We start from the raw sequence: 12,140 nt of genomic DNA on the forward strand, positions 1-12,140 counted from the left end.
TGTTCAAATACCATAATTAGAAGCAAAGAGTAAGTAATACACAGATACCAAAGCGTACAAGAGGGGAAGTGACACAAACAGAGGTCTTATTACATACACCAATCGAGTAAAGAAAAAAGGGAAACAAAGAATGTGAAGATGTTCCGCTTTTAAAAACCTTGTGACAACAATGTCCATCATCAAGCCTTAAAGAGAAGCTCGACGGCTTCGAAGAAGATGGGCGCAATCTCAGGAGTGGGAGTTTTCAATGCACATTTGAGACCTGGTTGTCCCACCATTGCAGTGAGTTCGATCAACAAAGGTACATCTACCGGAACCTTTGCTGATAAATAGATCACCTCTTGGTTCCCGTTCTTGCGCTTTGCTATGAAGAACATGTTGTATGCTGTCAGCAAATCAATAGTTGATTCAACGCTGGTGATGGTGATCCCGGGGAATTCTCTCTGGACTTCATTTGAGTCTGGTAACGACCTCCATGTCTGAAAAACACAAACCAAGATGTTCATTCATTGATACAAGAGGTGAAACCCACAAAACTGGTTTATAAGTATATCTATGGTAGATTTGGTACAATGTAATGTTACCTCGAGGAAGGTTCCACGTTCCATTCTACCGTCTTCACTGAAAAGAGCATGAAGTATAATCTTATCGTTGAAGTACCAAACAGGCTGCTGATTGTTTTTGACAGCTACTTGTAAGAGCGAGCTCGGAGGTCCAGTAGACAAATTCTGCAATAAGACCATAGGTAGCAGTGTCCTGGCAGATGTTCCTGGTTGCAAAGGCGCAATCTGAAAACAGTACAGTCACAGGAGGTTGGTTTCAAATTTTCAGACATATGAGAACATTCAGATATAGTTTTTGAAATTTAGACAAAAATGGAATTGTGATTTACCTGAAGAGGTCCAGCAGCAGCAAGACCGAATGTGTTCTTGTTGAATTGAATCATGAAACCATCAAGTACCGCCTGCGTGTTATTCTCGAAGAGCATACTGTAGAAAACCTGTCCATCTCTTCGGGCTAATTGAGCACTTATCTGCAGACCTTGACCGGTTGAAGCCGGCACGACAACTGGCAATGGAGGACTGCGAACAAGTTCATAAGATTTGATGAGCGAACTTAAGACGACAGAAGTAGACCAATGGGCTTAACTAAATTTAATTTCAAGTCATAAACTCACCCAGACGGAGTCGTGGGTTCATCAACCGGGACAATTGCGGCATTATCCAAACCCATCAAGTCACCAAGCAGATCGGGCACAGGAGCTGGGGCCGCCGGTACAGGGGCTGGTTGTCTTCCTGCAGGGTGTGCGACATTACCCATGGTAACTGGAGGGGAAGCTGCACTATCAGCCGGATTACCAGATGAGTATCCAGCTTCGCTTCCTTCAGCAAAGTCCTCGTCCTCTGTTTTCTGAACTGTCGTTTTCAAGCGGGTCACAAATGCCTCTGGCGGTTTGTGGTACACAGAGGACAAGGTGGAAATGTTTGTAAGCAGCTCGTCAAGAAGCGATGGCTCGAGCTGGTTTGAGTCGTCAGTAATCACGGGCTTTTCAGCCAAGACAACATCCTTGGCCGCCTAATGGAAGAGAAATGATGGTTTCAGCAAAAAAAAAAAAAATCAGGATAACAGAAAGAGAGCTCAAATCTTATATTAACGATTGTGTATATATTCGTTCTGAGTAGCTGAGTATTAGAAAGCTATAAGAATATCAATGTACCACCCACCTCAGGATCAGTAGACAGAAGACGCCAGTATATGTATGCACGATCTCTGAGATCAGGATTATCCGTCTCCACAGTAGCGTTGTTCAAGACAACCTGAAAACAAATATGATGGTAATATTTTTCTCTGCCGTCGAATACACGCACATGGACCGATCGTTATAACAGTAGCGAGCATGAGCAAGGGAGAACCTGAATCATTTGTTGAGGTCCTTCAGTTGGTTTCTTCAAGAATAGCTTAACAGTGGCAGTTAGAAGCTGCAGCTGGACCTGTGCTGGTTCCTCAGGAAAACTCTCAAGGAAACTTTCAAGTAGCTCATCCGCATTGTCAATTCTTTCAGCATATTCACCAATGATCCATATCATAGATGCCTTACATGATACAAACAGATGCACGAGTAAAAGTTTAGTTATTTAAGCTAAAGTAAAGAAGTAAAACTTCAATTTTACAAAACAAGATAGTTCATTACCTTAGCTTCTGGTTCATCCAAAGTGTCTAAACTCTCACAGAGTGTGGCAATTATGGACTCATACCTGTATGTTATTTTGAATATCATAACCAAAATTAAAATATAATTTTCAACATGTCATTACGTCAGTGACTGAGAAATGTCAACTTACGTGTTTGGATATCTTCTGAAGATATCTTTGATGACAATAATGGCCTCCTGAACAACATAATTTACTTTGATCTTGATCAATTCAAGCAAAACACTGATGCAACGTTCGGCTGCTCTCTCTAGTTTGATAGCACATCGACCTATCGCACGAACAGCCCTTCTAACAAAATCAACATCTACTTCCGTTGCGTACTCTTTGAATTCCAGAAGAACCTACAGTAGCATTTTCCAAAAATTATAAAGATATGTACCAACAATAATCGGGATATACTACAGATGGTTTAGTGAGGATACCTGGTCTATGTTTCTGTCAGACGCAAGTTTTATCATAATCTCCAACTTCTCCATCTTAACATAAATTGGGTCGTTATACTTGCAGAAGAAAACCTAATAGAATAAAATATGCATATCATTGCAACATAATTAAGAACTATTACGAAGCTATGGGGAACAGGTCAGTTGCTTATTTTGAATGAGGATCTATGGGGCACAGGTCAAAGCTACCTTAATTTCATGGGCAAGGATAGTGGGTCGTTTCTGAACAATAAGATTAATGTTACGAAGTGCAACATATTGTATCTCAGGTTCAGCAGAAAGCAATGTAACAAGGGGTGGAGCCATCTTCTTGCAAAGATTTCGAATCACGTCTGTACTAGTAATAAGTTCCATCTGTTGAAGGATCATCTGCAGAGGTAATTGCCAAAAATAAATACGAAGTGAAAATGCATTATATAATATGCAAATGGGAGTAGTAGTGTTGTACAAGCAAATTTAGCTAGCAACAGAGGATAACATTACTATGAAAGTCACCCACCTTAACAGCTGAAAGCACAACAGCGCAGTTTGCATGTTGCAACCTTGGCGTGACTCTCTCAACAATATTTTCAGCTTCACGGGGATCAGCTGCTTTATACCTCGATAGAGCATCTAATATAAAAACTTGACCCCACCTGTAAAGATCTTCATAATCAGTACTAAAAGTGAAGCTAGAAAAAGCTTAAAGAAACAAAGGAGATAGCCATTTCATAACTCATCAACATTCCACAAACCACATATTTAGGACAATACTCTGTATATTCTTAAAGCGTACAATGAATGACCAACATATTCAATATCAAACAAAATGTAATGAAGCTACAGAAATGGAGATAAGGAGAAGACATACTCGGTGCATTCATTTAGAGCGGTAAGGAGCTTTGTAAGGGTGGTACTATTGATCTCAAATATGGGGCTAGTACTATTCTCTTGAATCTCAGCAAGGGCTGCTACAGCATTGGCAACAACCATCGGATTATTATCTGATATCAGATCCTTCAAAGCGTCAAGGAAACCCCTATCCTCAACCAATTCAGCATTTATGTCATAAAGCTTAGCAACGCAAATAGCAGCTGTCTTCCGGACATATGGATCATCATCCTAAATAAAAGATTATGCAAACGATAGTAAGAAAATACTTGTCCAAATGGAACAGATTCTTCAAGACAGTAGATATGTTTGCTATCAAGTTCCAATGAAGAGCTAGCATTTCAATCCCAACCTTTAGGCACTTTTGAAGAGGATCACATAGATATTCCGTGATTTTGTCAACACGAATGCAGCCCATTGTCCGCACAGCAAGAGCGCGGATCAGCGGATTTGGATCCTGTGAGTCCTGCAGATTACAAACCAACAATTTTGTAAAGATCACTTCAGTTCACCAGCTCCATTATTTAATATTTTCTTATCTACTGTCAAAACGATAGGTCAGAATCTTGAGTGTTACCTTGACAAAGGTATTAACTGCAAGAATAGCAAGATCTGGCTGGCTTTTCGCGTAATTGATGAGATAGAGGTAAACAAGCTTCTTGAGCTCCAGATTTTCCGTTTGCATGCAATTGACTACATCAGTGAAAAGTGATGAAACATCCTTTCCAACAGTCATCGCTGCAATAACCTTCTTAACTGCATCTTTTCTCTTATCCTACGTAACAGAAAGTTTACGAGAAAAAAAAGGGTAAAACAAAACTGAAGCCAAGAAATAAAAGAGCATCCTCCCTTTCTTACATCTTACCGAACAGTGACTCTGATTTAGAAATTCTACATAATATCCAAGAATGCAACGATTGAAAACGGACTGAACAAAACAGAACAGTTCCCACCAAGCACAATCGCATAAAAAAAGTGTTACTTTTGTCTCTTCATTTGCGAAGACATCTTGTAAGATCAAAACACAATAATGTATGATCCTCTATAACATATGCGCTGATCCACCAACCTAAGCTTGGTTAAACAGAATAGAACAGAACTGTTCCCACAAGGCACAATCACAAAAAAAAAAATGGAACATTCCTACTTAAGATGGGATGTCAACTAAAAGAGAACACTCGTAAGATCAAAACAGCAGTTCACTTAATAATCAATCTCAGGCCCTCCCTCTGAAAACAAAAACGCTGATCCAGATTGAGCAGTTCTTGATCCACAAACCTAAGCTCTGTTAAAGTTAATACGAGATTGCACACATACCTAAAACTTCTCAATCTAATTCTTGATATATCCCTAATCAATTTCATATCATATAACCATAACGTACGGAGACTCCCGATAAGGTTCAAATCCAGACAACACAGATCTAACGAAATTATGTAATAACGGCGGATCAAAGATCAAGAGATTGTACATGTAATAATGGCAGATCACAGATCCCAGAAATAGACTATAAAAGCATAAAAGACAAGAGTGAGATCAGATGAAAGAACCTTATACTGCGAATTAAGCTCCTCCTTGAGCTCAGGGATTTCTCCCTTCTTCGTCGTCGAGAAGTATTTCGAATCGTGACCGCTCATCGCTCTCTTCTCCGATCCGTCGCTCTTTTCTTCTCCGAGATTTTGTTAGAGAGAGAGAGAGAGAGAGGCAGATAATGAATGATGACTTGGGGAAATGGTGGAAACGGAAGACTCCGGTGTGGCTGCTTTACTCCGCTAACGGGCCGATTGATTAATGGGCTCTCTGATAGTTTCAGCCCATTTTAAATTCTCCAGTGTAGCTTTCGAAAGTCAGGGGTATAGATTATACCCGGAATAAAATCTTATGAAGTATGTAGAAGGTATTTATACATAAGTACATGTAGAGTTTATAAGAATACTAAGTAATTACAAAGAGATCCTTGAAGTATATATTATTTATTTAACATTCCCCCTCAAGATGGTGGAGCTGGAGTGACACCAATCTTAGACCTTGAAGACTGAAAGGGAGTTGTGGCGAGTGGTTTAGTGAGGCCATCGGCGAGCTGATCATGCGTAGAGACGTGTGCAACACGGAGAAGGTGGTTTTGTATCTGACCGCGAACAAAGTGATAATCCAAGGCTATATGTTTCATCCGCGAGTGGAAGACCGGGTTTGCGCATAGGTATGTAGCACCAATGTTGTCACAGTACACTGTGGGAGTTGTAATCGGCACACCAAGCTCGAGGAGAAGGGAGACTACCCAGCGGAGTTCTGAAGCAGTGTTCGCCACGGCATGATACTCTGCTTCTGTGGATGAGCGAGCTACTCCTTTTTGCTTCTTAGTTGTCCAGGAGACAGGCTGGGAACCCATGAAGATGAGATAGGCATTTGTCGACACATAATCATCAGAATCTCCAGCCCAGTCTGCATCGGAAAAGGCATCAAGCGTAGGAGATCGATGTTTCTGTAGCATGATTCTGTGATTCAGAGTTCCAGAGAGATAGTGAAGCATTCGTTTTACTGCTTGCCAGTGATCCAAGGTAGAACGGTGCATATATTGCGAGAGTTTGTTGACAGCGTAGAACACATCAGGGCGTGTGAGAGCAAGATATTGAAGGCTGCCGACGATCTTGCGATAGGGATGCGGATCAGAGAGAGGCGAACCAGAGGTCAGTGTGAGCTTGGGATGAGTGGGAAGCGGAGTTGGAACAGGCTTGGCATGTAGCATATCTGATTTCTGTAGAAGATCAGTAATATACTTTCTTTGCTTTAAGTGTAGACCTTGTGATGTACGAACAGCTTCAATGCCCAGAAAATAACTCAAGTTGCCCATGTCTTTGATAGAGAAGCGAGCAGCCAGAGAAGCGAGAGCCAGAGAACAGATGACTCGTTGTACCAGACCTGCATTGCTGCCAGTGACTAAGATGTCATCAACATATACCAAAACATAGACAAATTTGGATTGCTGCTTGTAAATAAACAGTGACTCCGCCAAAGAGTTCTGAAAACCAGATTGCACGAGATATGTTTTAAGTTCAGAATACCAGGCCCGTGGTGCCTGTTTTAAACCATAGAGAGCCTTCTTAAGTCGACATACATGGTGGGGGCGATTCTTATCTGTGAACCCCGGCGGCTGTAACATGAAGAGTTCTTCACTGAGATGGCCCTGAAGGAAAGCAGTGTTGACATCTATTTGTCTAACAGGCAAGTCATTGTTAACCGCCAAGAACAATCCTGATCGTAGTTGATTTGATAACAGGGCTGAAGGTGTCCTCATAATCAACACCTTGTTGCTGATGATATTCTTTGGCAACAATACGAGCTTTGTAATGATCGATAGTTCCATCAGAGTTATATTTTATTGTAAAGACCCAACGGCTTCCGACAACGTTCATTGTCTCAGTAGCAGCGACCAAATCCCAAGTGGAGTTCTCAATAGTGGAATTGAATTCCTTGTACATAGCATCGCGCCAATGTTTATGTTTCATTGCTTGCTGCCATGTTGAGGGAATCCAATGAGGATCAGCTTGGAGAGTTGCAGAAAGGTTGTACCGAGTAATTGGTTTCACAATATTGTTCTGAGAACGTGTTGTTGATATCTTGCATATTCACATTGTTTTACCCATTTATTCATGTGCATTTTCATTATATATATTAGGATTTAGCCATGTCTAGGTTGCATTTTGCATACATATGTCTCTATTAGGTATTAGAGTACCACATGGAGTTCCTGGAGACATTTGGGTACATTTGGAGCTCAAGGGAGGTGATTAGAGTGATCTTTGGACGAGCACTGCCTGGAGCGACTTCCCGGAGCGACTACATGAAGTCACTGTGACACACATCCCGGAGCGACCTTGCCAGAGCGACAATCCAAGGTCGCTTGCGTTTCCATGGCGAGACGACACCCAACGAAGCCCGGAGCAACGTCTTGAGAGCGACACAGCCAGGTCGCTCGCGAAGAAACGACCCCGGAGCGACCTCTCGCAGCGACCTCTCGCAGCGACGTGCCGAGGTCGCTTCGCGTCTATTTGTTTGGGTGAATTCATGATTTTTCAAGGGCCTTTTGGTCATTTCATTATGCACGTTTTTACTTTTCAAAAACCTATATTTTAAGTACCTTTGTAAGCCACCAAAAAACAATCTCTTTTCGAGAGAACAACGAGTAAAACTTCTTTTGATTCAGATTTGATTGTTTTCATCTTGTGTTCTTGTTGATTTCTTATCTATTTCTCTACATGATTAATCTGAAATCCACTATGGGTTTAAGAGGAATCATGGAGATTAGTGAGTAATCACCTTTTGAATTCATGGGTTAGGGAGATTAAGGGTGATTAGTTTTAGTTCTAGGATGTTTTAGTGTAGATCATTCTTGTTCCTTGCTAGTAGAGTATTCATAATGCATCTTCTGAGTTGGCCACTCAAAAGTTGATCTTGAGACATTTTCCACCCACATGGTGTTTGATGAAATGTCTGAGACAACTCTCCTAAGCTTTTAACATACTTTACCAAAGACATTTGTTGTTAAAGGTGTTAAGATAGCCAATAGACTTGTTAGTAATGATTGCTTTCATATTATTCAACCAAAGACATTTGATGTTTGAGATATGTTAGAAAATGAGCATTTATCTAGACATAGAGCTTGCTTAGAATTGTGTCTAGGCTTAAGGTTGATAGTTTGATTGATCGTTTGCTATCCTTAGTTCGAAACTTGATCACCCAAGGTCTAATCCCTATACCCATGAGTTCTCTTTTTCCTTAGTAAAGAAAGTCATTTTATTTATCATTAATCATTAGTTTAAAAACCTCTTAAATTATCGGTTGCACTTAGATTAAGTGAGTACTTGCTTCTCGGTGCTTTGATATCCCTCAGAACTGGTTCGACATTCACTATACTACAACAGTTGTCTTAGGAGCCTTGAAAACTCCTAACATCAAATTGGCGCTGTTGCCAAATTCTGAGTAGATTTAAACATTGAGATTTAGTCACTTGCTTGAGACTAAGTCATTTTAATTTTGTTTTGTTACTGATTCCTCTTCTTCACCTACCTTTCACTTTCAGGTGTATGAACTTGAGGAGCAGGGGTCCATCAAACCTAGTTCCAATAGTAGCAGACATCAGAGCTTCCGAGAGGGAGTGTGCTAGAGCTAGAAGAGAAGAAGAACAACAAGCCCACTTGCAGAGATTCGATATTGATATGGAAGATCAACCGCAAGGGGCAGAACACCAACCGCGGGAAGCTCGACCCATTGGTACTTATGACCGGCCCAACATTCATGGTCATAAACTGGGAATCCGAGCACCGGCTGTGGCAGCCAACAACTTTGAGGTCAAGTCAGGACTCCTCAACGTGATCGAGAACAACAAGTATCATGGCTTAGCTCTAGAGGACCCATTTGATCACTTGGACAAGTTCGACAGCTACTGTGGGTTGTCAAAAACCAATGGTGTGTCCGAAGATGCCTTAAAGCTCAAGCTATTCCCTTTCTCTTTGGGGGATAAGGCACGTCAGTGGGAGAAGTCTCTACCCAGCGATTCTATCACCACTTGGGATGATTGCAAGAGAGCATTCTTGGAGAAATTCTTCTCTACTTCAAGAACTGCTAAGCTGAGAAATGAGATTTCAAGCTTTCAACAGAAGAACTTGGAAGGCTTCAGTGAAGCCTGGGAGAGATTCAAGGGCTACCAAGCTCAATGCCCACACCATGGTTTCTCAAAGGAGAGCTTACTGAGCACATTCTACCGTGGTGCTCTTCCTAAGTACAGGGCCAGACTGGATACAGCTAGCAATGGGTTCTTCTTGGGGAGAACTGAGGAAGATGCAGAGGAGCTGGTTGACAACATGGTAAAGAGTGATGCAGTCTACAGTGGAGACCACGACAGAAGCAGTCGAACAGATGATAAGCAGACGAGGAAGGAGTTGAAAGCTCTACAGGATAAGATAGACATCCTCCTTGCTGATAAAGCCACACAAGAGCAGCTGCACTTTGTTGGTAACCCAAGCCAAGAGACACCACCTGTTGTCCATGAGGTTGAGGGTTTGGAAGGTCAGGAAGAGCTGTGTTTCATCAACAACAATGGTAGCTGGTACAAAAAAGAGCCCAACTTTCAGTACAACAACTACCAACAGAAATCCTATCCCAACAACCAACAGAGTGGTTATCCGCCTCGAAACAACCAGCAAGGCAGCTATCAACCTCAGCAAAACCCCTCATCTGGTTCCTCTGCTCCTCAAGAGAGCAGCACTGACACCCTGCTGAAACAAATCTTGGAGTCTCAGACTAGAAGTGAGAAGCATGTTGGTTATGAGTTGAAGAACCTTCATTCCAAGATTGATGGGAGCTACAATGAGCTCAACAACAAGTTCTCACATCTTGCTTCTACAGTCAAGAATTTAGAGAATCAGTTTGCTTCCATGAACACTCACCAGACTCGCCAGCAAGGATCTCTACCTGGAAAATCTGACCAAAACCCCAAGGAGGCCAAAGCTATCACCCTTAGGAGTGGTAAGCAGTTACCTCCTACAACCCTCACCAGGGATGCTGAGAAACTAGGTGAGGAGGTGGCCATCAACTTAGATGATGAAGTGGTGATTGTTGATGAGAAAATCAATGATGAAATCTTGGAGAAGATTGTGGAAGCCAAAGGTAAAGGAAAGGTGGGGGAAGAGAAGAAAACAGTGAAAGATGGTGAAGTTCTTGCTCCAGCAAGTGAGAATTCTTTTGTTCCTCCTCCCTATGAACCCAAACTCATTCCCTGGTAGATTCAAGAGGCAGCTGCTAGAGAAGTACAAGGCTTTGTTTGAGAAGCAAATGAGTGAAGCTCAGGTTGCAATGCCCATCATCGATGCTTTCATGTTGATTCCTCAATACAACAAGTTCCTGAAAGATGTTGTAGCTGCAAAGAAGAAGGAAATGGAAAGCATGATGATTCTTACCCATGAGTGCAGTGCCATCATCCAGAGGCTTGATGTTCCAGAGAAGTTAGAGGATCCAGGATGCTTCACACTACCTTGTGCTCTTGGACCTATGGTATTTGAGAAATGTCTCTGCGATTTGGGAGCTAGTGTCAGCGTGATGCCTTTGTCTGTTGCAAAGAAGCTTGGATTCACTCAGTACAAGAAGTGTAGACTCTCTCTGGTGTTAGCTGATCGTTCAGTGAAGTACCCTGTGGGCATCTTAGAGGACCTACCTGTGAAGATTGGAAGGTATGAGATACCTACAGATTTTGTGGTGCTTGAGATGGGTGAGGAGGCTCAAGACCCATTGATTCTTGGAAGGCCATTCTTAGCTACAGCAGGAGCAATTGTTAAGGTGAAAGAGGGCACGATTGATCTCCATTTGAGTAAAGGGCATGTTCTCCACTTTGACATCAAGGAGAAAATGAAGAAACCAACTGTGTTCGGGCAAGCCTTCTACATTGAAGAGATGTGCACTCTTGCTGATGAGCACCTTGAAGAGTTACCACCTGAGGACGACGAGGAGGGAGCATCTCCCTCTACTCATTCCCCATAGAAGGTAACCCACTACTTTCCCTTGTATATACCATTTCGTTTTTGCATATTAGTTTTCTCTTTTTGGGTATCTCTCTCTCCTTGACAACACAGGGGCTGTGTCATTTAAGTTTGGAGGAGGTACCAAGTATTTGATCACGTTTGCTTTGATGATTTGGAGTCTCATGCATTGCATTATGCATATATATTTGCATAAAAAAAATCATTTAGTTTGCATCATTTGCATTTCTAGGAGAGTCTAGAGCATATAGGTTGCATTTACTTGCATTGGGAGCAATGATTTGAAATGCCTTGTAAAGAACATTACTTTGCACCTGAGTAGCTTATGCACCTCTCAAAAAGACTTGTATGCTTCGAGCCTTGAAAACTCTTCCTGAAACTTGTTGACTGCTGAAACTCAGTCTTTGAAGCCAACTACAACCTTATTTGAACTGAACGAACTTAATACATCTTGCTCATGGTCCCTTGTGTACTGAATCATGGATAAACACACTTGAGTTGTCACATCCTTTATGCCAATCTTTTTTGACAAACTCTAGTGGTACACCATTCCCAAAATCCCTTCCTCCTTTTAAGTTTTCATTATTTGATGAGTGAGACCTTTTTCGGAAAGCCTTACATGTGCATAATGTTGAGAGTATCGGGAACGACAATGCTTGGTCTTCATTCTTGCTAGATTAGGCACTCCATTGTCGAGCTATAGGTGGGGGTGAGTGTGGTGACTATGGTTTGGAAGCATGAAAAGTTCAAAGGAAAAGAATAGACTCTTTGTGTTTAAATTGATAATCTTATTGGAATTAATAGATAAGTGTCTAGCTCGAGTTTATGAAAAGTCTTGGCCCAAAAAAAAAAAAAAAAGAGAAAAAAAAAAGAAAAAGGGGGCTAGCAAAGTTGTTCAGGGCTAAGATTTGTTTAGAAGTTGAGAAAATCCTTTATATATTTCAAAGAAAAAGAGTTTTATGTGCAAAGTATTCTTGGGATCTTTTGGTGAGAGATGAGAGTTGGGTTTGACATTGGGAAGTGATTGTGTAACCTGTATGTTTGGGAAAAGGGTAGAACAATGGAGATTGAGCATTGTATGC

The 12,140-nt window shown here is 41.5% G+C and overlaps 1 protein-coding gene and 1 non-coding gene across 2 annotated transcripts; both read right to left on the reverse strand.

Annotated features, from left to right (window-relative positions):
• LOC106446296 (beta-adaptin-like protein B) lies at positions 1–5,317 on the reverse strand. Its single transcript, XM_013887994.3, has 15 exons — positions 5,077–5,317; positions 4,104–4,301; positions 3,879–3,992; positions 3,507–3,757; positions 3,156–3,291; positions 2,846–3,025; positions 2,636–2,728; positions 2,343–2,554; positions 2,192–2,255; positions 1,914–2,093; positions 1,725–1,817; positions 1,178–1,575; positions 893–1,082; positions 585–788; positions 1–479 (listed from the first exon to the last, which is right to left on the reverse strand). The coding sequence occupies exons 1-15, from the start codon at positions 5,161–5,163 to the stop codon at positions 180–182; spliced, it is 2,700 nt and encodes an 899-aa protein (XP_013743448.1). The 5' UTR covers positions 5,164–5,317; the 3' UTR covers positions 1–179.
• A 3,833-nt stretch (positions 5,318–9,150) lies between these two features.
• LOC125593510 lies at positions 9,151–9,257 on the reverse strand. The gene has a single exon (XR_007329414.1). It is a non-coding gene; the product is annotated as a small nucleolar RNA R71 (small nucleolar RNA).
• Between the last annotated feature and the right edge of the window lie 2,883 nt (positions 9,258–12,140).

This window comes from Brassica napus, chromosome C9 (assembly GCF_020379485.1).
Source record: "Brassica napus cultivar Da-Ae chromosome C9, Da-Ae, whole genome shotgun sequence".
Taxonomy (NCBI): domain Eukaryota; kingdom Viridiplantae; phylum Streptophyta; class Magnoliopsida; order Brassicales; family Brassicaceae; genus Brassica; species Brassica napus.